This window comes from Penicillium canariense (assembly GCF_028826845.1).
Source record: "Penicillium canariense strain IBT 26290 chromosome Unknown utg000003l_segment0_segment0, whole genome shotgun sequence".
NCBI lineage: Eukaryota > Fungi > Ascomycota > Eurotiomycetes > Eurotiales > Aspergillaceae > Penicillium > Penicillium canariense.
This window is the reverse complement of record NW_026622730.1, coordinates 3,685,179-3,710,677: the sequence shown is the minus strand read 5'-3', so window position 1 is coordinate 3,710,677 and position 25,499 is coordinate 3,685,179. Positions and strand designations below refer to the sequence as shown.

The 25,499-nt window shown below is 52.6% G+C and overlaps 6 protein-coding genes across 6 annotated transcripts; 3 read left to right on the top strand and 3 right to left on the bottom strand.

The window, feature by feature from the left end:
- Positions 1 to 1,061: 1,061 nt before the first annotated feature.
- On the bottom strand, positions 1,062 to 3,285 carry N7482_006203 (uncharacterized protein; the record flags this gene model as incomplete). The annotated part of the gene is made up of 6 exons (XM_056688328.1): positions 1,062 to 2,206; positions 2,272 to 2,609; positions 2,676 to 2,843; positions 2,911 to 2,980; positions 3,055 to 3,125; positions 3,173 to 3,285. The coding sequence occupies 6 exons, from the start codon at positions 3,283 to 3,285 to the stop codon at positions 1,062 to 1,064; spliced, it is 1,905 nt and encodes a 634-aa protein (XP_056543883.1).
- Positions 3,286 to 4,032: 747 nt separating this feature from the next.
- On the top strand, positions 4,033 to 4,979 carry N7482_006202 (EXPERA domain-containing protein; the record flags this gene model as incomplete). The annotated part of the gene is made up of 4 exons (XM_056688327.1): positions 4,033 to 4,258; positions 4,336 to 4,499; positions 4,604 to 4,838; positions 4,897 to 4,979. 4 exons carry the CDS (start codon positions 4,033 to 4,035, stop codon positions 4,977 to 4,979), a joined length of 708 nt encoding a protein of 235 aa, XP_056543882.1.
- A 975-nt stretch (positions 4,980 to 5,954) lies between these two features.
- Positions 5,955 to 11,195, top strand: N7482_006201 (uncharacterized protein; the record flags this gene model as incomplete). Its single annotated transcript, XM_056688326.1, has 1 exon — positions 5,955 to 11,195. One exon carries the CDS (start codon positions 5,955 to 5,957, stop codon positions 11,193 to 11,195), a length of 5,241 nt encoding a protein of 1,746 aa, XP_056543881.1.
- Positions 11,196 to 11,857: 662 nt separating this feature from the next.
- On the bottom strand, positions 11,858 to 14,814 carry N7482_006200 (DEAD/DEAH box helicase; the record flags this gene model as incomplete). Its single annotated transcript, XM_056688325.1, has 2 exons — positions 11,858 to 14,465; positions 14,546 to 14,814. The coding sequence occupies 2 exons, from the start codon at positions 14,812 to 14,814 to the stop codon at positions 11,858 to 11,860; spliced, it is 2,877 nt and encodes a 958-aa protein (XP_056543880.1).
- Positions 14,815 to 15,267: 453 nt separating this feature from the next.
- N7482_006199 (uncharacterized protein) lies at positions 15,268 to 16,899 on the bottom strand (the record flags this gene model as incomplete). Its single annotated transcript, XM_056688324.1, has 2 exons — positions 15,268 to 16,526; positions 16,683 to 16,899. The coding sequence occupies 2 exons, from the start codon at positions 16,897 to 16,899 to the stop codon at positions 15,268 to 15,270; spliced, it is 1,476 nt and encodes a 491-aa protein (XP_056543879.1).
- Positions 16,900 to 20,128: 3,229 nt separating this feature from the next.
- Positions 20,129 to 21,490, top strand: N7482_006198 (uncharacterized protein; the record flags this gene model as incomplete). The annotated part of the gene is made up of 4 exons (XM_056688323.1): positions 20,129 to 20,220; positions 20,285 to 20,566; positions 20,622 to 20,755; positions 20,811 to 21,490. 4 exons carry the CDS (start codon positions 20,129 to 20,131, stop codon positions 21,488 to 21,490), a joined length of 1,188 nt encoding a protein of 395 aa, XP_056543878.1.
- Between the last annotated feature and the right edge of the window lie 4,009 nt (positions 21,491 to 25,499).

Genomic DNA, 25,499 nt, shown 5'->3' with positions numbered 1-25,499 from the left:
TTTTGCATCGCAGCTACATGGCAAAAATTCTGGTGCTTTGTGACGTCCTTGTTTAGCTATGGCGTTTCTGAGTGATATCGTGTCTATCCTTGCATTGTCTCGCGGCCTTATATCCATTGTGCTTTTTGGTCTTAGTCGGGACCACCGCGCTCTTTATTTATTTCCTTTGTATGGCTGGACTTTTTGTGTATATATGCATCGTGCTTGTGGCATTCAACCAATGTTTGGCTTTGGTACTCTATCACTATCTGGCCCCGGTATAAATTCAGAAGCTTAGAATTTCAACCGGTAGTATGTACGTTCAGACATGCCTATCCCCAGCTTATGCCCCTTGCTCCATACAGTTAGGTCTCAGGCAGCGTGTTCCACTTCAACCTTACCGTGCGACTTATGTTTACAGAGATCAAGAGTCTTTTCACTATCAAGTTTACACCCAGGACTTGATCTTGCTCAACCACCAGATCCATCAAACAGGACCGCAATCTCTTCAAGGGAATCTCTTCAAGGGTCCGACCCTTTATCTCGGATATACGAAGTATATGACAAAGATGAACAACGCCGGCAATAATGAGACCCAGAATATTAGGATCAATGTCCCCTAGGTCTTTCATGACTGTGCTTTTGTCAGCATGAAAGCCGACATCCAGAAGTCAATCTATCTCCGCAATTTCTCAAGAAATTCGTCGATCGATTACGCCTGGACTTTCTCCCTTGATCCAAAATATGACAGCCATCGGAGCCAGCTCGATTCGAAGACTCGATCTTCCCCAACCAACAGCAGAACATAAAGCAATCCGATTGAAGGGACAGTTGCTGACTATACTTGATGTATTTAGCGAGAAATTCGCGAGGGTTTAGCACCTAAGTGAAGAGGAAACCCCATCCTGCGGAATAGCTGATGCGGTTCGTATCTTGATGTGTATGATATTATCTAGATCAGGATGCCGGATACAAGAGAAATATGTACAAATATAATAAAGTAGAGCCGAGCATTCACAGAGACCGTCGCATCTTCATATCCACAAGACAAACTTCACCAAAAAAAGGAGCCGAGTAAATCCCTACAAGATTGAAATACCGCAGCACCGGATGCGTGCGCTATCGACATGCGCGGAGCGTCCCCACCATAAAGAGACGAGCTCCTCGACAAAGACCCGATCTGTGGCGCTCCACACGTCGAGTCCCATCTCCGCCATGTCAGCGATTGTAATGGTGACGGGTTCATCTTCATCCGCGTCAGGATTTTCCTGTACTGATCTGCGGTTGGTGTGATTCGCCTGCGATCTTTGCCGGAGGAGCGGCGTATTTCCATCATCGCCATTGATCGATTGCCGTGACATGGAAAGTGACAAGTCCGGATCGTCATTTGCCATGTCGTCGAGGTACGGTGCGTCGGTGTAACAATCAACCGAGTCCTCTTCGCCTCGGCCGTCACTATCATGCCGCGCAATGGCCCCTGCGAGAGTGTAAAAGATCTGCGAGGTGAGACGGCGGAAGTACGCGACCAGCGCAATTTCCGGGGGCTCCTGGCCATGGTCATCGGAATTAAGTGAATGACGACCTCTGCTCGGCGCATGGTATGCAAGACTTTCCACGCTTGCCAGAAGTCGGGCGTCTTGTTCGATCTGCTGTTCTTCCTCTTCTTCGGATAGGCCGTCCCGGTTTTCACCGGCCGACGCCCACCAGATGAAAGAGGTATAGGCGAGACGAGTCCAGGAAAGTGGCTCCACGACAGTGCTAGACGAGTACGTCGAGTCTGCGTCGGATTCGTCTGTGTCTGGGGAGGTTGAGCGGTCGCTGAACAATTGTCGTAGCCCTCTGCGAATCATACCATATCGACGGGCATCACGTTGTGTCGCTTTCAATTGAATCGTTTGATTGGCGTTATGTTTCGTACTTGAGCGGTCTACTAGGCTGATTTTGGGGAAGACACGTTCATTGGCATGTTGAGAATATGGTGACGGGAGGGTGACGAGGGCATCGTAAAGGTCAGGCTTCATGCTCAGGACACTATCCGTTGAGCAAGCAATCCAACTAGAATGCTTTTCGGGGTCCACGGTATCCCGCAACGGATCCAGAGCAAGATCGGGGATATCGTGAATGCCGACGTTGAACATGGGGCGGGGACGCAGTGGCGGGATGCAGTCGGGAGGGAGGACTTGTAGTAAAGAATTTGGGAGAGATGCCAGCAAGGACAGGTCATAGACTGCGTTCTGGTTAATATCAAAATTCAATAGTCAGCTTCGGCATTGAGGCAGATACCATAATTACATGGCGTGTGCACTGGTGCTTCAGCCATGATGAGGATTCGCTTGCGTAACAGCGCAGCTCTGTATAGGGGGAATATCAAGGGACCGAAAGATTCGATAAAGTCGGGAAGAGATGAGGCAGGGTGAAAAGGTGTCAGGGCCGGCCTGGACGTTTCCAACACCATCGCATCGCTGAAGACGCGGTTTCGGAGTGCATCTGGTCTGTCACCTGGACGGAATCGAAGGCTGAGGGGCGAGTCAATCGGCGAATCTGGCGCAGAAGAATCGGGACCTCCAATCCGGAAGGAGTCCCAGTAATCGGACAATGGTTGTAGATCAGACATATCCGCCGCATATTTTCTGACGAGTAAAATTGGGTATCAGTGACAAGCTCGCCATTCAGCAATGAAGCCAGACAACACCTACTGTGTCAACTCCTTCAACCTTGGGGCATGTCTCCAGCTCTTTCCAAGTCTCCCTGAGCTGAGAGGGACCAAGACCCCAATCGCGAACATCTTTGCATTGCGCTCCGCCTCTTCGGCGGGTTGGTTGAGGAACGCGCTGATACCAGCATACTCTTCGTGGACGAAGTACCTGACAGTGAAGTGTGGCATTAGCACTCTCGAATCAGAAGCTTCACAGAAACTCTGGAAAGACTCACACCAAGTCCTCATGTACATTGTGCAGTCCGGAGGGAAGCGATTTGTATTCCACCACCCCTTCAACCTCAACTATGGGGGAATTGGTGTTAGCTACGCGTATCGGAGCCAACCACCTCGGCAAACAAATCGATAGGATCGCTTACCACCCGGTGCGGTCTTTTCCCACGATACTACATATCTGCGCATCACACGCGTATCAGCGACATGCCCCTCCCTAGCTCCGCAGTTCCGACAGCTGCGACAGGGGGGAATAGCACTCACCCAGTCCTAATGTCGAAGCGGATGACGAACAAAGCCGCAATGCCAGGGGGCGACTCCATCGAGGCCCGCGAGACGTCAACAGCGAAGGGCTTTTTAGAAGTTTCGGAGGCCATGTTTGGAAGAGGGACGCTGGGGCGCCATTAAAGCAGTCGGGGGATCACGGCAGGTCGATCCGCAGACTGGGGAGGCTATCGGGAATCCATCGGACGAGCTTGGGGAACTGATTGCCTGAGGCAGCAGGGTCACCGCTCGGGCGGGGTGCCGAAGACCGCGTGGATTAAATTCCAACTAGAACTATTATCCTACCCAGGTAAATTGATGAATGATGTCTATTGCATTTGGAAATAGCGTTCGATCAAAGTCCAGCATGAATTTCTTATTGTGAAGGTGGGACAAAGGTCTTCTTCGTCGAGCGAGTCCTGCGGAGGTATAAACCTTGGGAGAGTATGAAGAACTTTAAAGCTCAAAATATCGCCAGCCGGTAACCGAGGTATACTTAAAATTCAGGCACTCGGATAACTGACTGCTTTGCTGCTCTACCTAGGTATCAATGTCACCTATACATCCCATAGGTAGCATCTTGAATATTAGGCTAGGATAGGACTCGATAGTAATGGTGTCCCGCCTTGTGCCGGTAGCCAGCCCTTCTCCAATTGGCCTGATCTCTCTCGGGCGGATCCACCATGCGATCATAGCGCCAAGTACCGCGAATAGCAAAACCCAAGCAAACATCCTACATATGAGCTATTCGCTCTGCACGGAGGGTTGATTGAAGAAGATCCCACTAGAAACAAGAATTGATCCGGCATCTTCTCGATTCCGGGTTCCGAATTGATCGCAGCAAGAACCAGGCCTTTCATATGTCCCACGCCTACGCCATGACGGGAGCCTCTTCTGCCCACCCCTACTACCCCCTTGGAGCCAACATCGTCGGCTATTCGCCCAACCAAACCTCCGTCCTTGAGCTACTCGTCACGGCCGGTGGAGGCTGCGCGGGCCTTCTCGGATTGACCTTCGCCGTGGCCAGTTATGTGCGACCAACGCTGTGTATGGCCGATCGGATCTGCATCTTGTGGTTCGTGCTCTGTATGACCCTCCCACGCCTTTGACAGTACTCCAGGAATGGAAGGGTGTGGATGAAAACTGACAAGATCGACACTAAGCTGGCACCCTCCACTGCTTTTTCGAGGGCTACTTCATGGTTCACCATGAGCATATGGCGTCGGCGCAGGACTTGTTCGGGCAGCTGTGGAAGGAGTATGCACTTTCAGACTCGCGGTACATGACCTCAGACACGCTGGTGCTGTGCATGGAGACGATGACCGTGGTAAGTGAACTACCTCACTGCCACTGCTGCACTGGACCATGTACACTATCATTTACACGGCATCACGATTCCGAGAGTTTTCCCGTTAACCTGCTCTGCCCTAGTTGCTGTGGGGACCTTTATGCTTCGCTGTTGCATATCTGACCGCAACTCGGCATTCCTTGCGCCACCCGATCCAAATGATTGTGTGCATGAGCCATCTCTACGGCGATACGCTGTACTATGCGACGAGTCTCTTCGACCACTACGTGAACGGTCTGCCTTACAGCCGACCAGAGCCGTACTATTTCTGGCTGTATTATTTTTTTATGAACTTCATCTGGATTGTGGTTCCCTTCTGTATGTCGAGCTGTATCCGAACAGGTTGTGGCGGCGCCCGGCTGACTTTCTGCATTAGACTACCTTTTCGACAGCATCAGCACACTTTCGGCCGCTATTCGGGCCCAGCAGGAGTCAGGCGCGACGCGTAAAGCCCAGTAGCACCTCTTCCGTCATAGTCGCATGTGCGGGTGGGTGCGGTGGGGACGGGGTCAAACTAGAACTGGGTTGGCTCAGGAAATGAATCACGATGTAGATTTGAGGGAAGGAAGGTTCTGATGCAGCTGGTAAGGACAGATCAAGAGGGTAGAAAATAAATAGATAGTCTGCTATACTTATTGATGTGAGAGGAAAGAAAGAGTCATAGTAATGGATAGTTCTGAATAGCATGTGGATCTGGTCAGGCATAAATCCCGCTCCATACTCCATACATAAGTCTGTCCAACACAGCAATGACGGCCATGCAGGAGGGACCACCGCACCACTTGAGATGCGCAGCCTAGGAAGAACTAATAAGAACTGGTCCTCGTCCACTGCCGGGTTCTCGTCCACTGAATTAGCCCTCCTTTGTAAGGCCTTCACGACAGCCCCCGTGACGACCATTGCGGGCGATGCCAAGAGCGTCGAGGCCCTCCGCTGCTCGTCCGTGAAAGCCGGACCCCCTTCAGCAAAGTGCGCGCGATCAAATCACACGCGCAGTGCAAGCGATCAGGCGGATTATCCTTGCAGGAAAAACGCGACCAGTGACGATCTAACAGGCGGTTGGGTAGGCAAAGGGCGATCGCCTGGCCAGTCTCGTCGATTGTCGATCGGCGCGTGGTTTCCCCGGCAGCGGGTCGCTTTGGGCTTATCGGCTAACTAAACTATCCAAGCTGCGGTCCGGTCAGCCTCGAAGCGCCTTGTTTACTTCCCCTCCTCGGCCAGTTCCCCATGATTATAGCAGAGAGAAAAGCAAATGCTGTCGCTTTATGATCTGTGATCCAAGCTAGGCCGTTGGGTCATTGTGGTGAGTCGCCTAGTGACAACCCCTCCTCCGACCGACCGATGACGACTGTCAACAAACATGTCTCAGTTGCTCACCGAGTCAAAAAACCCCCAACACGAGTGTACTGATCTTTCTGCTTCGTACAGACATCGATGCCGTCTCCTGCGACGCCGCACCGCCCCGCTAACCGGGGAGGGAGTGCGAAATCGACTCCAACGAAGCCGCTGGACATCGGCCAGCCGCTGGGGGTTCACGACACGAACTCGGTTCGCTCCAGGGTGCGCCAATGGCAGCAACAGGGCGGAGGAGTGATAACGATCAACGATGGGGTGTACGACGATGATGACTCGGAGAATCACGTTAAAGGCAAGCCCAAGGTGGCTAAGGGGAAACTGGATCAGTTAGAGAAGTCAGACAAGGAGATGTCAGACAAAGGGAAGCCCGTCAAGGGAAAGCCTGACAAGGGAAAGCCCGACAAGGAGAAGCCCGACAAGGAGAAGCCCTACAAGGAGAAGTCGGACAAGGAGAATTCGGACAAAGAGAAGGAGAAAACGAAGGAGAAACTGAATGAGAAGCTTCCAGCTGTACGAAAACGCAGTCACAGCACACCGCGCAAACGAGTCATCAGCGACGAGCATTGGAGGAAAAATCGCTCGACGCAGACGCCGTCACGCAACCTGCCCATTCCGAGGCGTATTAATGAGTACACGACAAATCAAGACTCTGGCTCGCCACGAGCCAAACGAGACAAGAAAGATACCCTCGACAAGACCAGAGATCCCCCCAAATTTGGAGCTTATCGTGATGATGGGGCCCCGAGATCGCCAACCCGGGAATGGAAGCGTTCGTCCGCTCGGAAGGATGCTGATTCTGTCGCCGGCAGCGACTTGGAGACGGACCGGCCTTCCCAGTCCATCGTGACATCGGAGATACCAGAACGCCAGAATGGGAACTCGCCACCTCCAGAAGAGATAGACTGGGCCAAAAGCGAGGCCGACTTCTCCGAGCTGTCCCGGCGACGTGCTCGTGGTCCTCAGAAACCACCAAAGGGTGGCATTCTTGCCCATATGCTGGATGAATCCAGGAAGATGTTCAAATTACCGGAGCCAGAACCGCCAAAGCCAAGTCCCCCTCCCACAGGCACTCGTGGAGAGAAGATTGAAGCATGGCTCTCTGAGACACCGGATCCCTTTGTGGACAACGTAAATCCAAAGAATGATATGCCTGGCCCGTTGGATATCAAGTCCGCCCGAGCGAGACGGTCACAGCGCATGGTGGATGAAATTGCAGCAAGCAATCCAATGTCAGAACTGTCTCAGGAGAGCGAGCCTCGTCCGAGGAGTAGTGACTCCCGACCCAAGAGCTCCCACAGCCGACATTCCAAAGAACAAGGTGACGCTCCGTCATCCGAAAAGTCTCGCAAATCCCACGAATGCGGCATGGACACGGTTGAGAAGCCACTGGCCCTCAAAATTCGACAGGACAAAGACCAACTTCGCGACAAGCCATATGAGGATAGCCTGGCTCCATCAGAGTCCGACTTCCAGCCCTTCTCAGACGGTGGCTCTGAGGTTTCTGGAAACAATGCTCCCGTTCCGGTTGGCCGAAAGAAGCCCTTTCCAAGCACGGGCTACCACCGGCTCTCGACAATTGCCTCAGTCGAAACCCTGAGCACTCTTCCTGAAGGATCCACTCTATCCGAAAAAGTTGCGGATAAGAAGTCCAAACCTCAGACCGTTGAACAGTTAGAAGAAGCTGCTGAAGAGAAGGATCAGTTCGATCCCGACTCTCTGCCGGCAGTTTCTTCACAACTCCAGCGACGCCTTACCACTCATAAGGATCTCATGTCCGTACTATCGGGCCCTGTCTCACGGAGCGGTAGTACTCGGTCCCGGCGGAGTATTCGCTCCAACAGAAGCCGTCTGGCCAATGCAACCATCCCCGATCTCCTGGCTGAGCTCACAGCCGATGAGACCAAATATATGCGTGAGCTCAAAACACTTGTCGGTGGTGTTATCCCAGTGCTGCTCACTTGCGTTCTATCACGATCCGACTCGGCAATCGCCGCTGGTCTATTCCGGCCCTCGATGGATCCAAAGGATGACCTAAACTTCTCGAAGCCTATCGTCAATATGGGTGTCGCTATCGAGCGCCTGAAAACACTGCACAAGCGAATTCCACAAGACAATGCTGATGCACTGCTCACGTGGGCCCAGGGTGCTCAGCGAGTCTATCGTGAATACCTCAAAGCATGGAGGCTTGGGTTCAAGGATGTCATTGTGAACCTCGCTCCTTTGGAAGAGGGTGACGAAGGAGACAGCGCTGAGACAAAAAGCTTGGATGAAGGCATGGAGCGAGATGAGCATGGAGATGTGATTGGCTCTGACGGAGAGAAGGTGGACGTCGCATATCTGCTGAAGCGGCCCTTGGTCCGATTGAAATACCTTGCGAAGAGCTTCAAGGGAATAAACCACCTGCAACCATCCGCGAAGGCTGAGGAGATTGCAACCGCCTACTCATCACTCGTGGCTGATGCTCGCAAGCGAGCGCGAGCTGAGAGGGCAAGGCTTGAGGATGAATCCGCCGCCAGCATTGACTCAACCCGTGCTCGAGACCCGATGACCTTGGGTCTTTCCCGCAATGTGACTGTCGACCAGACTCGCCGTGTGCGAGCCCGCGACTTTTTCAACCTCTCTCTATATCACTCTAGTGGTCAGTTGGTTGACTGCCGAGCCGAGCTCTTATACCGAGACAATACATCAGGCAATGGCCCTGGTGGCGACTTGTTGATCTGTGAAATTGACCACTCAGATCGCTGGTTGCTCTTCCCGCCGATGGATCTCCGATGCGTTTCCGCCCGCAATGGTGATAGCCAAGGCGAGATTGTAGTTATGCTGCGCAGTGCCCCCGAAGAAGAGAAGTACTGGCAGGAGTTGATCTCACTCCGCATTGATGAAGTGGAAATTGGCCTTGAGTGGGTGCAATTGTTGGGCCAAGACCCCATCCCTCCGACGCTTTGCAGGAGCCAGAGTTTCATCAGTCGAGCCAAGCAACACAAGGCTCGCAAGCCCAGTGCCAGTGACTCTCCCCCAAGAACGAACCCCAGCGACATTGACATTCCAATCGGCGAGAAAGCCGTTAGCAAACGTCGCTCCCTCACGCCCAAAGAGCACTACTCCGAGCCGAGCACTGTCAGCTCCTCTGTTACTGAAAACAGAAGCTCCATTGTCTCAACAGCTACTCGGGAAACGGAGTATACTGCTGGTGGGTCTGAAACTTCTAGCAAACAAGCTGCCCGCTCTGGTCTGCCGCTCTTGCCTTCTACTATTAGCCCCGAAAAGTCTCCCGGGGGTCTCAAGAGATCTAAGGCGAAGAGACATTCTCGGCATGCAGATAGTCCGGCATCAGAGACAGTCTCTCCCAAACCTGTTGGCTCGGGTCAGCTGGTCGAGTCCCCAGCACCCCTTCCAGCAGGTGGCAGATTTTACGGTGGTGACGATGCTGCAAAGAAAACAGCCTCTCCACAGGATAAGTTTACTCAGAAGGCACCTCAAACTCCTCGTCAGAAAGAGTCTCCGGAGAGGGAATCTCCCCGGGTTTCTTTGACTCCTTCGGCCTATCTGCCTGTGATTCCCAAGATCCGCAGCACTAGCAGCCAAACCCACCTGTCATCTCCGTCTACCATTGAGCCTGGCGAAGAGGAGGACTATCCTCCATTGGAATCCTTGCCTGGTCAAGAGTCCCCGGAGACACCCACTAAGTCCAGCAGAAGAAGGTCCCGGCGAAAGTCGAAGCACCAGGATGCTCCTCCACCGCCGCCCCCTCATCGTTCGCCGAGCTCTTCTGCAAACAAGCTCTCCAATACTACTGTGCTCAGCCCATCGGGGGTTCTCCTCAAGCGCCGGGGCTCCTCCCCTCTGAAGCATGAATATGAGCCTTCCACTGCTTCGGACTACTCGGACTCTGACTCGGATGCATCCACCGTCCGGCACTACACTTACTCCTCTTCGGACTATTCGCGATCTGTATCCGACTCGGACTCTTACTCTTCAGCATCTGATGAAGAAGGTGAAGAGCCGGAACTTCCGAAGCCAAGAGCATTTCAGTCCACTACGTCTGACACGAGCTCTTTGTCTCCTTCCAACTCTGCTTCGCAAGGCGGCTACCGTACAGTGCCATTGCAACCTACCAAGTCAACCAAGGCGATTGCATCTATCTTTGCCTGGTCCAACAAGGGTAGCTGGGACAGCTTAGTTCCTGACGAGTGCAACATTATCGTCAGCCCTGGCCTGATTGAGGCGTTTGGGATGAGTTCCGATTCGGACTCATCTTCCCCCAACCGTACTCCTCGGTCGTCGAGACCGCTTATCTCCATGGAGCTCACACCACTGGTCCCAATCCGCCGAGGAACTGCAATTGACATCAGTATACGTTCACCTCCCACCAACCGCTCCAAGATCACCTCGAGCAACAATATCATGTTCCGCTCACGCTGCCCGGACGAATGTGATGCTCTCTACAGCCTTATCAACCAAGCCCGCATCAACAACCCGACCTACATCGCCCTTCAAAACGCACGTGGCCCCGTATATGACAACCATATGCCTACCTTCGAGCAACCTGCCGGCAAAGCTGAAGGTAGCTGGTTCGGCTTCCCTCGCCGCAGGAAGAGCTATCGCGCCTCTGACTCACCACGCTCCCTGGCCGAAGGCTCTGAGAGTAGTGTTGGAACTATGAGCAGCGCCTTCTCCGCCCTCAAGCGCTTCGGCGGCGGCAATAAAATGTTCAACATCTCCCGCTCGACTGTGACATCTCGCAGCGGCCGCGAAGGGAGTATCTACTCGGGCTCCGGGGACTCGTCTAACCCCTCTCCGTCATCGGGAATCGGCCGCATTGCCGCCGCCATCAAGGGCGCTGATGGAATCGGCCTTTCCAACGCCAAGATCCGTATTTACCTGCGCGAGACTGCGTCTAAGTGGCGTGACATGGGCGCTGCCCGTTTGACCATCATGCCCGCACCGCCCAAGAACCCACCCTCTCGCCCCGGCACCGCCGTCAGTGGCCGGAGCGAAGGCAGCCGCGACGACGACAGTAGCTCCCCACCAAGCTCAGGCGCAGCCACCCCCCGCCGTGATGCAGACCCTGAGAAACGCATCATCATTCGCGGCAAGACGCGCGGCGAAGTCCTGCTGGACGTGTGTCTACCCGAAAGTGCATTCGAGCGTATTGCTCGCACCGGTATTGCCGTCTCTGTGTACGAAGAGAATGAAGGCGGCGCGATCGCGAAGCAAGGTGGCGTGGGTACAACCACCCAGCGCATCTACATGATTCAGATGAAGTCCGAAGCCGAGGCAACCTATACATTTGGCCTCGTGGGAAAGCTGCGGTATTAGGAATCCGACGAGTGAATCCTGCCTTTGTGGTGAGGTGAGATATCTACCTGTATGCATTTAGGTGGGAAGAGGGGTCATGAAGGCAACATTGATGACATGGTGCATGGTAGGTAAATAGGCGGATTTTTGGACATGACTTTCCTTTTGCTGCGATTTTATTTTGTCCGATCTTCTAAGATCATGTCTGTCGTTATGCGATTACCCCCTTTCTTTTGTACATTTATCTTTGGCACATTTAGACGTTGGTGGCCGTGTGGATGGATAGATGATGGGCAGGTCTTTCATGTATCCCGCTCTGCGATATACTCGACTATCTACTGAATGCGAATTCATCTAAATGTACTTGAGTGATCCTCAGAACCCTGATTCCGTACAATAGAGGCTACATCTTACGACCATGGCGGGCATAAGGCTAAAGAAAGCAGTTTCACAGGCCTTTCTGTCACCAAAATCTAAACCGAAACCAACATCATTATCACCCAAAATAGCAGATCCAAATTAAGCCACAACCAGATATACCTATTGATGTCAGATGTCGGACGAGATGACCTTCATCTTGGTTCACACATGTCCATTATGAGGTATCTAAAATGCTATCATGACATGCCCTACAGTACCACAATCTATCCCAAAGAAAGTAAACAATTTATCAATGGTTTCCTTCAAGAATCGGGTGCCACCACCGGGCTTTCCACCACTGCACCATTCGTTTTCTTGAAAATGTAACCAATCTGGTTGCACTCGTCTTTGAGCAAATTAACCAACACATCGTCATCGACAGCCGCTGCAAACTCCTCGTCATAATCGGTGCCAGCAGAGAGCCAGGCCGGATCGACGTGTGCGTATTGCGCTAGTGATTGATGCATCTTATCTTTCTGCGTTCTGGCCTTGCCTTTCTCGTTTTTGGAGGTTGCCCGATTGCGACGAGATCTTTCAAGAATGTTCCGTTCTTGCTTGTCCATGTCGACTTCGGAAGCTTTCATGAGAGTAGGTAGGTCAGGGAGATCCTCATCGTCATCGTCATCGATAGATGGGGGTTCGCTAAGCTCTGAAAGCTCAGATTCACTGTTATCCCCTGGGGTAGTGGTGCCTGATGGTGCGGACGAAACGCCCTTGCCGCCACAGTCACAGCCGAGCAGGTCGTGAGTTTGGCAAGTGCTCTCCTCGTCAAGGCGGAACAGATCTCGTAATTCGGCAGTGGAGAACTGGGCGACGCTATCTTTGTGCTCCATGACACTGTCAGCCAACCCAAGCTTGGTCACTTGGCGCTGCCAGATCTTTTCTTCCAGACTGCCCTTGAGAATGACACGATAGATGCGACAATGATTTTTTTGTCCATCGCGATGAATCCGAGCCATGGCTTGGATGTCCGTGGCAGGATTCCAATCCACGTCGAAGAGGACAAGGCGACTGGCACCGATGAGGTTGAGACCAGTACCGCCTGCCTTTGCTGACAACAGGAAGGCAAAGCAGGATTCGGCAGGCATACGGTTGAAATCGTCAACAAGTAGCTGGCGCTTTTGTGCCGGTGTGCTCCCATCCAGGCGGAGGAATGGTAGACCGAGTGAGGTAAGGAGAGTTCCAAGTAGGTTCAACGTTGATGTGTAGTTGGACACCAGCACGATTTTCTCGGACGTGTTTGTTCGCATACTATCCAGGATCTGGTCCAAAACGCGAACCTTGGCACTCGAAGAAGGAGAGAAGTGACGGAGGAGATTAGGGGGCAGGGATGCTAGGAGGGCTTTGATGGTTTCATTGGGCGAATCATTTTGGTTCTTTGGTGAGAGCAACGATGGACTATTGCAAAGCTTCTTCAGGATGGTAATGAGTTGAAGGGCGCTTTCCGCATTGCCCATGGCAGTCTGGAATATGGGAGACTGCAGGACAGCCTTGTAGATATTGGCTTGGGCGCGAGTTGGCTTGCAGAAGAGCACATACTCGGACTTGGGTGGAAGGTACTTGGCCAGGATATCTGCTGTTCTGCGGAGGATGAACTTCGTGGTGAGCTCTCTGAGTTCCTCACTTCTGGACTCGCCTTTCTCGATGTCCTTTCTCGTGGCTTCTGGTTGTCTGCTTCGCACGATGGGGGTCTCGAAATCCCGAATGAAAGACTTGAAGTTGCCAAGGACACCGGGATTCACGAGATCCACAGCAGCGAAGAATTCCCGCAGGTCGTTTTGGATGGGTGTGCCAGAGAGGATAACTCTCTTTGCAGCGTTAAGCGAATGAATTGCGAGGCCACTTTTATTCTGTAGGGTCTTCAGCCGGTGGCCCTCGTCCGCAATGATGATGTCGACACCGGCACCCTTCGCCAAACCTTCTTGCACAGTCCTCAGTTTCTCGTACCCAACAATCATGATACTGTAAGCTCGGCCCTTGGTGAAATCCGTCAAGCGTTTCCGCTTGTCATCAAAGACAAAAACACCAATCCGTTCATTGCCCAACCACTTGCGGAATTCCTTTCGCCAGTTATTAATCAGTGTCACAGGGCAGACAATGAGCGCCTTCTTGATCACCGGAGGATCACCGTGAATAGGGTTCTGCTTCAGCAAAGTCCATAGCAGAGTGATTGTCTGCAATGTTTTGCCCATCCCCATATCATCAGCCAAAATGGCTCCCTCGCCATTAAAATTGCGCATGCCCATAACACATTCGTAAAGAAATTGCACACCCTCCCGTTGATGTGGGCGCAGATTCTTCGTCAGCAATGGGTCAACGACCACATCGACCACTCGCTTCCCTTGGGGCAGTGAAGTCGGTCGAGGCATAACCAACGCTCCCTTAGCATATGGATCATGTCGTGGAACTATCTTCTCAGGGCTTGATGAAATGGCTGTGTTTTGGAGCAAGGGCGCCTTATACGCGCCAAAAACCTTTGATGAATTGGCGGTGGCACCATTGTCCAAAGCGGATGAGTTGCGCTTCAAAGAATTCGTATAGCTCGGGCCTGTGGGTAACGGCACGTTCCGACTTTCGCTCCTTTTCAGAGCAGGCAAAGAGGCTTTCTTCGGCAGTGGTGGGGGTGTCGATACTGGTTTGGAGTCGCTCGAGGATTGCTTCCCGGCAAGGTACTCTGAACGGGGTATCTCAGACTCGATTTCGACTTCTTTCCCAGCAACATAGAGCATTTTCCCGGGTTCAAGCTCCGACTCGCATGTCACCCGTCCCATGTCCTTGCCCCCCACATCACGAAGGTAAACAAAGCCCCCGCGAGCTGCCAGTATACCATCGCCATCCCATGTTTTATTCTTCTTCGCTGTTGGCTTTCTCCTAAAGATAGAAGCATTTGTCATGTCAGATGGGCGGTCCATTGCTCGACGAGATCTAGGCAGGACGCTGAATGAACATACCAGAGGACGTTGAAAAATCTCTCGAAGGTTGTATCTTCTTTGGATATAGACCCAGATGTTGCTTTCGCCAAAGACTCCTTCCCAACATTCCGGACTTGCAGTAGCGGTTTTCGGCTTCCCAATGTCGCCGCGGGTCGCGTCAGGTCTTCGGGCGTTGCCTCATCCTTCACCAGACGTGGCTTCTTGGCAGGGTGGCCACTTGCATCGGTCGTCTCATCCAGAGTTTGGGGTTTCCCAATCAAAGGGGGCCTGAAGGGTTTGAAAACCATGGCGACCTGTACTGTGAGATCTGAAGATCGCGACCCGCGGAAAGACGCGAGGCGGGAAGCGCGTGGTCACATGACCAATAACCGATCAACTAGGGGAAGGTCGGGCAAGTCGGCGAGATCAAACTAAATACATGGACTGGTTTCTAGACCTTGAAGTGAAGGTTGAAATAAATTCACGGCAGTCTAAGTTGGAAGGAGTGTAATGCAGGACAGTAAATGCCACTGATTTGTGGATGCCAGGGGTAGGTATATACAAAAGACAAAACACCCCAGCAGGATTAAGGATGATGTACATAATGAGAATGTCACTTCAAGGTCACATGAAAGAAATGCATCCGATAAGTCGTGCATATCATCAGCGAGGGCAAGGTATATATAATGAGTCCAAAGTGGTATACGCATAACAGAAAAGGCCACTCCATCTTCTTCACTCCCATCACATTATGAGTTTGTTTACTGAACGTTCTCGGCAAGAGCCTTGTCAGTCAGAGGGATGTGTTTGGGACCCTCGTATGAACCCTGGCGGATGAACCACCAGATCGTGACAAAGATGGTCAGACCACCGGTCATCAGACTGGCGTAGTTCATTGTGGCCGCCTCAGCAGGCAGGGCGTAGGGGAAGCAGAAGATGATGACGAAGGCGATGATGTAGACGCAAGAGAGGGAGTTGACGACGTAGCCGATCTTGTTGTTCATGAAGAAGAAGCCCGGAACGAACGAGGAGCGGCGGGTCAGGATGTGGGGGCAGATGGCCATGAAATACGAAAGAGAGGACAACTGGACGAAGCAGCCTACGAAGGCATTGAAAGCGGTGGATGATCCGAGGTAGATACAGGCCAGAACGGTAATGGCCCCACCGCAGGTTAGGGTCGCGTTGAAAGGGTTGTGGAAGGTGGTGTTGATGTGGCCGAGCCAATTGGGGAACGGAGTGGCACGGTCGCGAGAGATGGTCCACAGGGTGCGACCGGCGGTGATGTAGCAGCCAGCCGCGGTGACCAGCGTGGGCAGGAAGGCAATGATCAGGAGGCCCAGAGCACCCCCACGGGAGCCGGTCGCCTGGTGGTAGATCTCCGCCAGTGGGAACTTGTAGGTACTAAACACCACCTTTTCGATATCCTGGATGGAGTAGAAGATCGCAATCATGTAGAGAATACCGGTGAGGAACCCGACCGCCATCTGCGCAAGCACAGCCTTCGGGATGTTGCGGCTCGGCTTGGGGATCTCCTCTGCCAAGTGGGAGGAGCAGTCAGGGGTGCCGACACTGTAGGCACCATTGAGCATGCCCATCACAAAGACGAAGCCCTGCTGTTTGTAGCCGGTTCCGTTGCTCCAGGACCCCCAGATATCTTTGTTGGAAGCATATCCCACACCGTTGACATGGGGCATCACCGCGCAGACAATGATGGTGATGAAGACACCAGACAGGATGAAGAACATGCCGATATTTCCGATGAAAGGCAGGAAGCGGTTCATGAACAGCACGATGGCGCAGCAAACCCAAGTGGAGATAAGCATGCTGACGAAGACGTGCCAGGTTTCCGGAACGAAACCGGGATGCATCAATGCGTACATGGACACGGTCTGCTGGGCCATGATCAGGGACATGGAGGCCGCGCCGAGAATCCAGGCCAGGCAGTTCCACCAGCCGGCGAAGAAAGCCGCAGGCGCGACCATACTTGCCAGCAGTAACCGAAGCCCAGTGATAGACACCACTGGCAGAGGGCATACCCGATGCCAGCTCGGCGATCGAGGCAGCAACTAGCCAGTAACAGATGGACACGGCGATGCTGGAACCGGAGAGATTAGCCTGAATACTCCAATACAAGGTGGCGAGGGGTGAGGTGGTCCGTACAATTCATAGAGCGTACCGGCGAGACCACCGTTGTTCAATGCCGTCACGACACTACCACCCTGGGCGATCCAGGTGTTTCCGGTCGTCACAGCCACCGCGCAAATGCTGAGAAGCGAGAAGTTGCGCTCGAGTTCCTGGACATGGCCCGACGCGTTGATCAACTCGCCCTGGTGATCCTCCGCGGGCAAGGCCGACTCAGTGGCCTTGGTCTTCTCGTCATACTCGGTCGACATAGTGATTGGCGAATCCCCAAGGGAGAATTGACGACCCACGACGTGTATGTATATCCCGAATTAAGGGAGGTCGGGATGGACCTAGGGACCGAGGTAGGCAAGAGATCCGATCTCTGCTCGGTCGAGAGGCTGGAGGAGTGAAGGGGGATTGCACGCAGGCACACTCTCCCTGACGTTGGAAAGGGATGGAGGGACCGAAGTGTTCGAAAACAGAAAAGGAGCAAGGCCAGGGCTATATGATTGAGTATTGTCCTGTGCCGGTGGAGTCCTATCTAATGCTCGGAGAACACATCGCGGGCCCTCCGAGTCGCCGGTGCGAGTGCTCATACGCAAGAGCGAACCATCATGTCGGCTTGATCAGCTCGGCCGACCATGTATTCTGTGTCCCCCACTCCACCCGTCTGGCCACTCTAATTGACGATGGCCCCAACCTACACCCAATCAGAGCTCCAGCAAGGCCCGTCGAAGTGGCCACTTGCGCGGATGTGGGGCGATACAGCCCGGCTATGCGCCGCAATTGGGCCCCTGCAGAGGCGAGCCGACCAAACTTCAACGGAAAGTCAACCTGGACGCGGAGCATCGCGCATTTGCGCTTTACCTAGAAGGGGAGCTTCAGCAGAAAGAATTTTCCATAGCGCGGGTCATTTGGTGCTGTCGTTCTTGGCAAGGTGGGGGCCCTGCAGTCGCAGTGTACGGCTCATCACTGATCAATCTGGTGTCTATCCTCGAAATCTACGGGGTAGGTGGTCCCCATGGCATGATCCGGCCATCCGTGGGGACGCGGTAGGGGATCTTGACCTTTGCATTTCTGTTGTTCTGTTCGAAATGCCCGATAGAGTATGTGGTGCATAGGTAGCCCTACGAGATGTCTAAACCCTAACCACCACCAGTTCGTGACGTATCTTCCCCCCCCTCCCTTCTTTCTAGCGACCTTCTGCGAAAGAAGACTGGCTTCCCTTCCCACATGGTACCACCCGAAAGTGGCGCCCCGAAGTTGTCCCAAGCTTCGAGAATTTCAAATTCAGGGGTACCAAGTACACTATTATTTGCAGGGTGAGACAGCCTGCGCGTCGAGGCACCACTCAAGAAAGTCTTCGGTCAGGCTATTGTTTCATAGCTTATTGACCAGATGCAACGCTTATCGGGAATCAGTCGACTTCTAACGGTTGTGGCTCTTCTGTGTAGGATATTTTGAATTTTAGTTTCTAAAAAAAAAGATCCATAGCAATCTGGACTGATGAGGTTCTCATAGTACTGTACGGAGTAGATTTTACAGTACGGAGTACTTCTCGCAGAACCTTCCGGAATGCTACTCCGTACATTGCCACGAGACTCGGTCCTAAGCACATACTGGAAAGAACATTCTAAGAAGTCAGTTCGCCCGCGCCGAACTTCCTTTGGATATAACTGACTCCAGTCATCTGACCACGAGACACTCCATTTTGGTTCTGGCCCACGATCTACGTCGCCGAGAGCACATCCCCCGAAAAAGTCGATGTGTTCTGTGTGCGTGCAACTGTGCCGCAGGTCAGAGTGGGACACCCACTTCACAAGGCTGGACAGTCGGAGATGATCAAGTTATGATCAGGGCAAGGATGGCGATACAGATCTAGCCTCCGATCTGTGAAATCAGTGTGGCGTGTGCGTCCGCATCTGGACAAGCCTCCGAGCCGGGGCATCGGCCAATGCACTTTAGTAGATACATTGCCAGGACCATTGGTATGATTCAGGTTACTTTGGGGGCTGTGAATAAAATGCAACTAACAAATTTTCTCTCTATAATTGGGCTATGATTCGCTAGGAGACTAGCGTTGCACCCGCCCGAGGCCGATAGCGGCCTGGTCATGAAGAAGGAATCTACAGTTTAAATCCTGCGGATCCGATCGGTACCTATGATTTCAATCTATATAAATTACTTGTACGGAGTCCACCCCCCTCCCCCCCCTCTTTAGAATGAACGATTTGCCTTGGCCTTTGGCAAATGAGTTGGTTGCCACCCTGAGGTAGCGTGTGGGAGCACGATCCACAACCCATAGAACAACTACGGGACCCCCGTATGGAGTAATGATCCCCGTGCTCCACCGGCAAAATCCCTCAAACCTGCAAGGGCGTCGCTGAGAGTGCCCGGTCAGTGCCATTCATTTGCTCCAATAGGCCCACTTCCCCTCCGTCTTGAGGTTAGTGGCAAAGTCTATTAGACTGGTTGGTGCCCGCGTTTCCAGGCAGGAGGCCCGCTTGGAGCAAAGTATACGGACAATGGCCGTGAACGCCTTTCCCGCGCCTGCTTTCCAATCCATCAATTCGCTAATCGTAGGTGGGCCCTCGCCTCCGCAATGAAACCAGATTGAACGGAGTATTCCGTATAACGACCTCTCGATAGCTACCTAGCTCGCTTAGGAAGGCTCTTTGGGTCCCCAGTCACCCGAAGGCCTGCGGGCTCAGCTGTTGGCTGACCTACCCGAGTAGCCTCCATAGTAACTGCTTGTTAGCACCACTCCTGTGTCAGGAAAATTACTATCGCCTCTGAGATCGGTGGATTCGAGAACAGATGTTTCTCGCCAAGTCCATCCGGTGAACTCTCTTTCTCAAACACTTGGGCCAGGTGGCTGGCAGATACACGCAATGGAATCAAACATGGAGTACGGAGTACTTCTGAACCTAAACCTACCGCGCAGGCCAAGCCGAAATCAAGGAGGACCGCCCCGAAATGGAAGGTCTATGGGCCAATTCCCGGAGCAGCAATGGGATTGGAGGGAGACTGTCAGGTACAAATCATATATCCGAACGTGGGAGGCAACCAGGTCCAGCTTCCAAGTCTTGCGATTCCATGGTAAGGCACCCCACGGAAGCCATGGAAACATTTCCACTTTCGATTGAATTCCCCACCGAGCACGATGGTTGGTCGACCGCTGTCGCCGGAAGAAATGTTGCCCGCCTATGATAAGCCTTTTTCTTGCAGGCCTCGTCGTCCGTTGCCATTGCCCATGTATCTCTCGCTCTAGCTCTAAAAGTACCTATCACACTAACCCGGTGAACTCTCCGCTCACCCACCCTGGCGACGTGATCGTCCCGGCAGATGCGTACGTTATCCGGAACTCTATAGATATTGGCCTTTCTCCCCGGGTAATCTTATAATATGTGGGTTGTTCGCCTTTCCTGACCACCTCTGCTCCGCTCGACCACTTGTCCTAATATCCTCCCGTCTCGATACAGGCTCCATCCTGACACTATGTCTGGCCTGGGAGGTGACTTTGGTCGCCGCTTTGAGCGCGAGACCTGGGCCCTCTATGGCGTCGGCGTCTTCGGCGCTGTCCTCCGATTGTGAGTTGGACCTGATTGCCATACCTCGCATTGGCTCTTAACACTGACTGAATGCGCTTGATAGTGTTGCCCGTGTTCGACGTCTCGGTGTTCGCAATCTCCAAGTCGATGACTACCTGATGGTCTTCGCCGTCGTCTGGTATACGATCCTATGTGTCGCGCTTAACCAAGTAGCAACGGGTGGAGGATCAAATTTGATGACGGAAGAAGATGAGAAGCATTTAACACCCGCAATTATTGCCGAGCGCGAGCGGGGCAGTAAATGGGTGTTTGTCTCTGAACATGCCTTCGTCTTGGCTATCTGGAGTTTGAAGGCGTGCATGCTGGTGATTTATTGCCGTATCACGTATGTGAACGTTCGTTCCGCCTCACGGCGCTTGTTTTGCTAACTTGCTCCTCAGAGAGGGCCTGCGCCAACGAAAATGGATCAACTATATCGCTATCTACGTTGCGCTCGGATTTGTCGCTACCGAGCTGTCGCTTTTCCTCATCTGTCGCCCCCTCTCTAACTACTGGGCCGTGCCCACGCCGAACTGTAAGAAAGAAAGAGAGTCTTCGACCTCGAACCCACCAACTAACTCGTACATCAGATCAATGTTCGTCCTACCAGCAGTACGAAATCGTCCAAGGATGTCTCTCCATCTCCGCTGATGTGTTCATGCTGGTTGTCGCCATTCCGATGCTGGTGCAGGTCCGCGTTCCTCCAAAGCAGAAGCTGATCCTGCTTCTCCTCTTTGGCATGGGTATCTTCGTCATCGTGGCGGCTGTTCTCAACAAGGTGTACTGCCTTGTTCCCTCGCTTATTTCCTACGTCTACATGAACTGGTATTTCCGGGAAGTTACTGTTGCCATCCTGGTCACCAACCTGCCGCTCATCTGGTCTCTGCTCCGCGATGTCTTCCCCGCTCTTAAGAGCTGGACTGGGGGATCTAAACGAGGCACCGACCGCTACAAGTCCGCACCCTGGACCAGCAAGAACTCCCGACCCTACGACTCTCGACCTTACGGACCGCACAGTCAACTGCGCTCGGGCGACTTCAGCATGAACGACATCCAGCGAGATACCCTGCAGAAGGGGGACACCGCGGTTTCCGACGTCAGCCTCGGCGCAAGTGAGGAACGGGATATGAGTAGCGACGATGGATCCGCTCGAGCCCTGCGGATCCGGCAGGACATCACCGTCACTGTGCAGCATGACTCGCGGCCGCCCGACTATCAGTCTAGCGCATCGCATACCGCCCGGGTCACTGGCGAGCATGAGGATGTCTAACCGCGGCCCCTCCTGCTATTGGCGCCGATCCAAAATTTTGTGAACCATGTTACGAAGCTACGGAGTCCTGGTGGGCCTGATACCCATACCTCAGCCCTTACAGTATTACATCTTTCTTCCCCCCCCCCCCCCTCTATGCTGCATTTCTTATCCTGTACATATTCACTTCTAGACCTGCCCTTTTTTTTGGATTGGGACCGCTAATTCTCGGATGAGCGAAGGGGGAACGGGGAGTGAAATGGTGGTTTTTGCCGGAGACCGTGCGGTACGGTGTACAGTACATAGTTGTATAGATTCCAACATAGAACATGTATCATTGGCCTCCTATCGCACTGCTCACTCTCGATCTCTCCAATCTGCGCAACCCATCGAGGAATCGCAGTCCCACGGAACACTCGGTCTGGTCGGTGGAGTCAATCTATGCCGCAGACAGTTAGATCCATACCCACCTGCCCCGCCGATCTCCCGCCTTCTTGCATCAACAACCGCTGATCTTATCGCCTTCAGGGGGTCACCGGTCGCTCATTTGTCGAGACGAGAAGGCTGAGGCCATGGTCGCCTCCGACACCCTGCCTTTTCGTTGCTATTTCCCGTCTTTCCGGATTTCTATCCCCGAAACCCAGTTTACTGGGTAACAAACAGCCCAGCGTGCTGGATCTCGCTGTTTTCCGAGGCACAATCTCAAACTTCAGATCCCGGACTTGGACTGATTGAGCCAACCAAGGCCGGGCACCAATAATGGAGATGGAGTAGAACATTCCACACAAGATCGATTGTAATTTGAGCCCGGTTCATGGCGTATCCCGGAGAAGTTCCTGCAGGTCCTAACCGAAAGCCGCAATATCCCCATGCCTCGTCCAATAAGTCCCCTCAAAGAGGAGATCCCCAGATCCTGTCGAAGCGCCTCAAAAACCCAGCGTGTCAACTAGTTCACTCCGAATTGGTCCCCTTGGGCCCAATGGCACGTCCAGCCTGCCACAGCCAGACGAGAGCGGGCTCCTTAGCTTACTAATCCATCCGTCCAGGCACCGCGCGCAAACTTTGGCTCACACCGGCTATCAACATTCTGACATCCATGGAAGCCGACTACTCCGTACTTGTTTTCATCACCATTTCCATGGTACAAGCTGTGGGATGGATTTTCCGGGTGCGCTTAGGGCCGCGTCCACTGCTCCCGGAAGTTGCCCAGCGGGATTGATTTGCGGAGAGAGCAAGGACGATAAGCGGTCTGGATTCTCACAATTATCAATTTCCGAAAGTCATTGGAACCGAAGTTCCGCAACCGCCGGCTTTGATCCACGTCAGCGCGGCGAAGAAGGCGTCGGCAACCGCACGTATTTCCTTCTAGGTGATAGTGAGACCGAAGGATGCAACGTCCTGCTGGAAAAAGAATGGTTTCACTTTCAACCCAAAACCCAAAACTTTCAGAAACCGGGCCAAAGCTCTTGACCAGCCATAGTATCCGCTTACATCCGACAGAGTTTTAACTGAGTTTCGGTGACCCACAGCGTCTCCAGCGCTCCGTTGAGCAAAAGGTGCCTCCAAAAAAAGTCTCATAGTCCAAAAATGGTCTCCAAATTGACCCAGAAGAGTGCGATTCATGGATCTGCCCGGGGAGGACCCTGAGGCTAAACATGTACCTGGATTTTGTGCCTCCGGATAAAACGATCGCCGCCTCATCCGATGTCGCTGGGCAGGTTGCCAAGCCGCCCCTCAAAGCAGTATGGAGTACACCGTACTCCGTAATATGGTTTGACTACCCACTTCTCCATTTGATCAACAGCACCAGGAGATCAACAAAGAGATTGATTGCCATGGAGATCGACCAAGGGCAGAAGCAAAAAAGCTTGGCTCGTTCATATGTCACTCACGATGCTACTGTTCACAATAGCACGCTTCTCCGGATAGATTAATCAATTTCTATGCTTGTGCAGCGCGCGCGTGCCTCAGTACCTCATGCGAACACAAACTTTCCACATTTCACCCACCCCTGATCGGACTACGGAGTACCGAGCAGGACTAGTCAGCTAGCTGGTGTGGCTCGATTCGTGGTTCCCGGCCCACACACTATGCAGGGCCGTGCGGGTCGTACGTGCGCTGGTAGCTACGGAATGTACTCCCGAATGCGATCTTCCGTTTTGCCCCTCGTGGCCAGACCCTTGAGTATTACCATTATTGACATTAGCCTTTCAGGCTTCCGGACCAGAATTTTGAGGGGGCTGCAATTGTCAAGCTTGCCGGCGGCATCTCGGCTTCGGGCGTGGATACTAGAAACGGGAGCTTGGTTTTTGCGACGATTGTTGTCGTCCCTCCGTAGCCGGATTGTATGATTACGAGGTCAAATCCATTATGCCATTCGTATAGTGGGCTACAGTATTGACGATATGTGAGGTTCAACAGAGTCAAACTGTTGAAGCCTAAGAACACAAAAGAGTCGCTGTCGAACGTAGGATTCCCAAAGAATATTCAATCCCACTCATCAATTCGCTGCCACCACTTCCTCCGACCAAGTCAACGTCAGGGGCACCCCATGTGAGGGAATGGCGACGGCAAGTCGACACGCTCGGACTATTAAATCTTTTCCTGGCCGAAAGCCAATCTCGATCCATCGTTCGGACCACCAGGCCAGATCTCACTCCATCGCAAAAGCTTGTATGAGAGGCCAATTCGCAGAATACAAGTTAAAAGTGTCTGGGCCAATGTATTGCGCCGCACAGACACAGGAACGGACTACGATCACACAAATCGCAGCGAGCCTGTTCGCCGAAAGTTAATTATAGGTGCAATTTCGAACACACTTCCTTGCTAGGTACACTTCTATGGGCCTCGGGTATCACCTTCCTTCTCCACTTTCCCTATGCAATTGACTCTGGCTTATCTCCTCCTTTGCTCCGGCAAACGGTAACGAGCACCGTTGACAATAGGCGATAGAATAAGGGTACCAAGAATTCGCGTGAAATTATCCTAGACCCTGTTATACATTGGAAAGCTGCCTAATTTTTGCATGAGTTAGACCTGCCCTTGCCGATCGTTTTGCCAGAAGCCGTGAGTGGCGAAGGAATCACCACGTGGTGGACAGCCCCTTCTTGGCGGATCGATCGTCTTTACCTAAAAAGGCAGGAGTCCAAACACGTAGCTACAGCACTCTTCAACCTTGGGACCTAGGTCTTTTAAGATTTGGCTTCAGCTTTGTCACTCCCTGTTGAAGGATTTGAGTTCATGCCCTTTTCAATTAATGGTCGAGGGCTCCGCAGAGTCAACTTTGTTGCTCAAATAGCCTAGAGTGGAAGGTTACATCTCTTCATCGCTGGGGTCATTGACGTCATTGGAGGTGAAGTAGGTCGAGAACTTTTAGGTAGGGCTCTGATTTGCAGTCTGCTATCAAAGTCCACGGCAGGCACTTCCCACATCAGCGATTGTTGACTATTTGTCCAGAGGCGTGGTATTGAAGAATACCATCGAACCAGGCTAGGCAGCTAGGCCCGCTATGGCTGGTCTCTGATACTCTCATCCCTGACTACTTGAAAGTCCGCACAATACGTTGAAGATAATGATGACATCTTGAATAAAGCTTGAATGCTTTTGTTATTCAAGAGAAAAATAGACTTTGCAGGAGACAGACAACGCGATTATACCTGGAGGGAGAGCTAGAGATGAGAAAACAAATTTGAGCAGCAGGGGTGCGCATAAACACTAATCGAGATATACTTGCCAGAGCTTATATCACTTCGAAATAAGCTGACCATCGATAACCTAAACCATTCTGTCGAGAACGTACCCAAAACAGAGTAGAGAAGAATACTGATGGAAGATACCGTGACCTCTCTCTCACACACACCTCCCACCATATAACCAGAGATTTCTTGATAGCTCAATCCAAACAGTTCCTTTCAACTCCTCTTGCTTGCTGTGCATGCAAAAAGCTATCGCTCTTCTCAAATTCATATACGAAACAATCAATCGGTGTGCTATGCGTAAAGCTCCTCAAAGCCTCATTCAAGAGAATTAC